At 66.6% G+C, this 1,706-nt stretch overlaps 2 protein-coding genes across 2 annotated transcripts in view; both read right to left on the reverse strand.

Annotated features, from left to right (window-relative positions):
- Positions 1-59: 59 nt before the first annotated feature.
- Positions 60-482, reverse strand: EMIHUDRAFT_367498 (hypothetical protein; the record flags this gene model as incomplete). The annotated part of the gene is made up of 1 exon (XM_005777340.1): positions 60-482. A coding segment is annotated over one exon (423 nt), but the record flags the coding sequence as incomplete, so codon positions are not given.
- A 569-nt stretch (positions 483-1,051) lies between these two features.
- The window catches only part of EMIHUDRAFT_115688 (hypothetical protein), a gene marked incomplete at both ends in the record, with an annotated part of 10,418 nt that continues 9,763 nt past the window's right edge, over positions 1,052-1,706 (reverse strand). The window contains one exon of the mRNA XM_005777341.1: positions 1,052-1,696. Within this exon, the coding sequence (XP_005777398.1) occupies positions 1,052-1,696 (645 nt within the window). The remainder of the gene's footprint in view (positions 1,697-1,706) is intronic.

Below are 1,706 nucleotides of genomic sequence, written 5' to 3' on the forward strand. Positions count from 1 at the left end.
CCCGCCTCGTCGCTGAGCAGAAAGCTCGCGAGCGCGGCCGAATCGTCTGCCTCGCCGACTCTGCCGAGCGGGTGGGACTTGGCGAGGGTGTTGCGCATGCTTTCCTTCCCCAGCATCGGCGCCGCCATCGCCGAGTGCGAGATCGAGGGCGCTATAGCGTTGACCCTAACGGAGGGAGCAAATTCGGCAGCAAGCGCGCGAGTCATCCCTTCGATGGCGCCTTTGGCGCTCGAGATGATGGCGTGGTTGGTGAAGCCCTGCTGCACGGCCACGCTGGAAAAGAGAACGACAGAGCCACCATTCTTTTTCAGCGGGGCCTCGACGCTCCTCAGCGCGGCAGCCGCGCCAACCACGTGCAACTCAAAGCATGCCCTGAAGTCGGCTGGCTCGGCGCGCTTGAACGGCTTGAGAGCGATGTCGCCGGCGCAGTAGGCGAAGCCTTTGAGGTCAGCCGGCAGGTCGGGCGCAAGTGCGTCGCCCATTTGCTCGGCCTGGCGAGCGTCGGCGACAGTAAACGGAGCACCATTGAGCGTCTGCGAGAGCGATTGCAGCGCGTCGGCATTCCGCCCAATGAGCCACGGCGTGCCACCGCGGGCGAGGACGCGACGTGCTATCGAGCTCCCGATGGCACCGGTGGCGCCGACGATTGCAACCGACATGTCGGGAGTGGCGGCCACGAGGGAAGTGGTGTCCTGGCCGCCCTCTTACCGCCCTGTGAGCGGGGCCCGGGGTTGTGCGTTTATGAGCCAGCCACTTCGAGGACAGGCTGTCCTGGAAAGTTCTGAGCCTAAAAGAATTCTTAAATCGCTCACAGCACACTGGCACGACAAGGGCGCGGACTGGCGCGGAGCCTAAAAGAATTTCAGCAGAAAACCATTAATATTAACCTTTTTGTTTTTTGTTAACCGCGACCCCACAAGAAAACCACACCTCCCTCGGCTACTCCACCTACCCCTCCTACTGACGTACGCATTCGGCCGTCGAGCGTCGTTCACACACGCGATGAGTGCCGATGAGATGCGCGAGAGGCGTCACGTCGACGCGCGAGGCGTCACAAGAAGAGCGGCGCCTCCGGCCCTCTCTGGATCTCTGCGTGCGGGATGTGCGCGACGAGCTCGACCGCCTCGCGGCTCGCGCGCGAGAGGCCCTCGAGCAGCGACGCGTACTCGCGGCAGCCCCAAAAGTGGTCGGGCGGCGGCGGCGGCTGGCCGGCGCCGTGGCGGTCGGCGAAGCGCGCCACGAACTTGAGGACGAGCCCCTGCAGCTGCGTGTCCCGCCGCAGGCGGAAGAGGTTGGCGCCTTTCGTGGCGGAGCAGGAGAGGAAGAGGGCGGAGCTGCACGCTTCGCCCAAGCAGAGCATGTGCAGGTAGAGCTGAGGCACGTGCCACACCGCCACGCCGTCGAACGGGCCCGGGTCCCGCACCTCGAAGCAGGGCTGCGGCGCGCGGCACGTCGCAAACGGCGCGTGGTTCTTGGCCTCGAAGGGCTCGACGGAGCCGTCGGGCCAGCGCACGATTGCGTCCGGGCTCGCTCCGATGGGAGGGAGGCCGGGCGGCAGGGCCGCCAGCACGCTCTCGGGCAGCGCCTCGAGCGGCTGCAGCCCCGCCTCCTCCACGGTGGCGTTGCGCGCCCAGAGGTAGTTTGCCGCGGCGAGAACGGACGTCGCCTCCTGCGCATTGCCCCACGCCATCCGGACCTGGCCGACG

This window comes from Emiliania huxleyi (genome assembly GCF_000372725.1).
Source record: "Emiliania huxleyi CCMP1516 unplaced genomic scaffold EMIHUscaffold_261, whole genome shotgun sequence".
Taxonomy (NCBI): domain Eukaryota; phylum Haptophyta; order Isochrysidales; family Noelaerhabdaceae; genus Emiliania; species Emiliania huxleyi.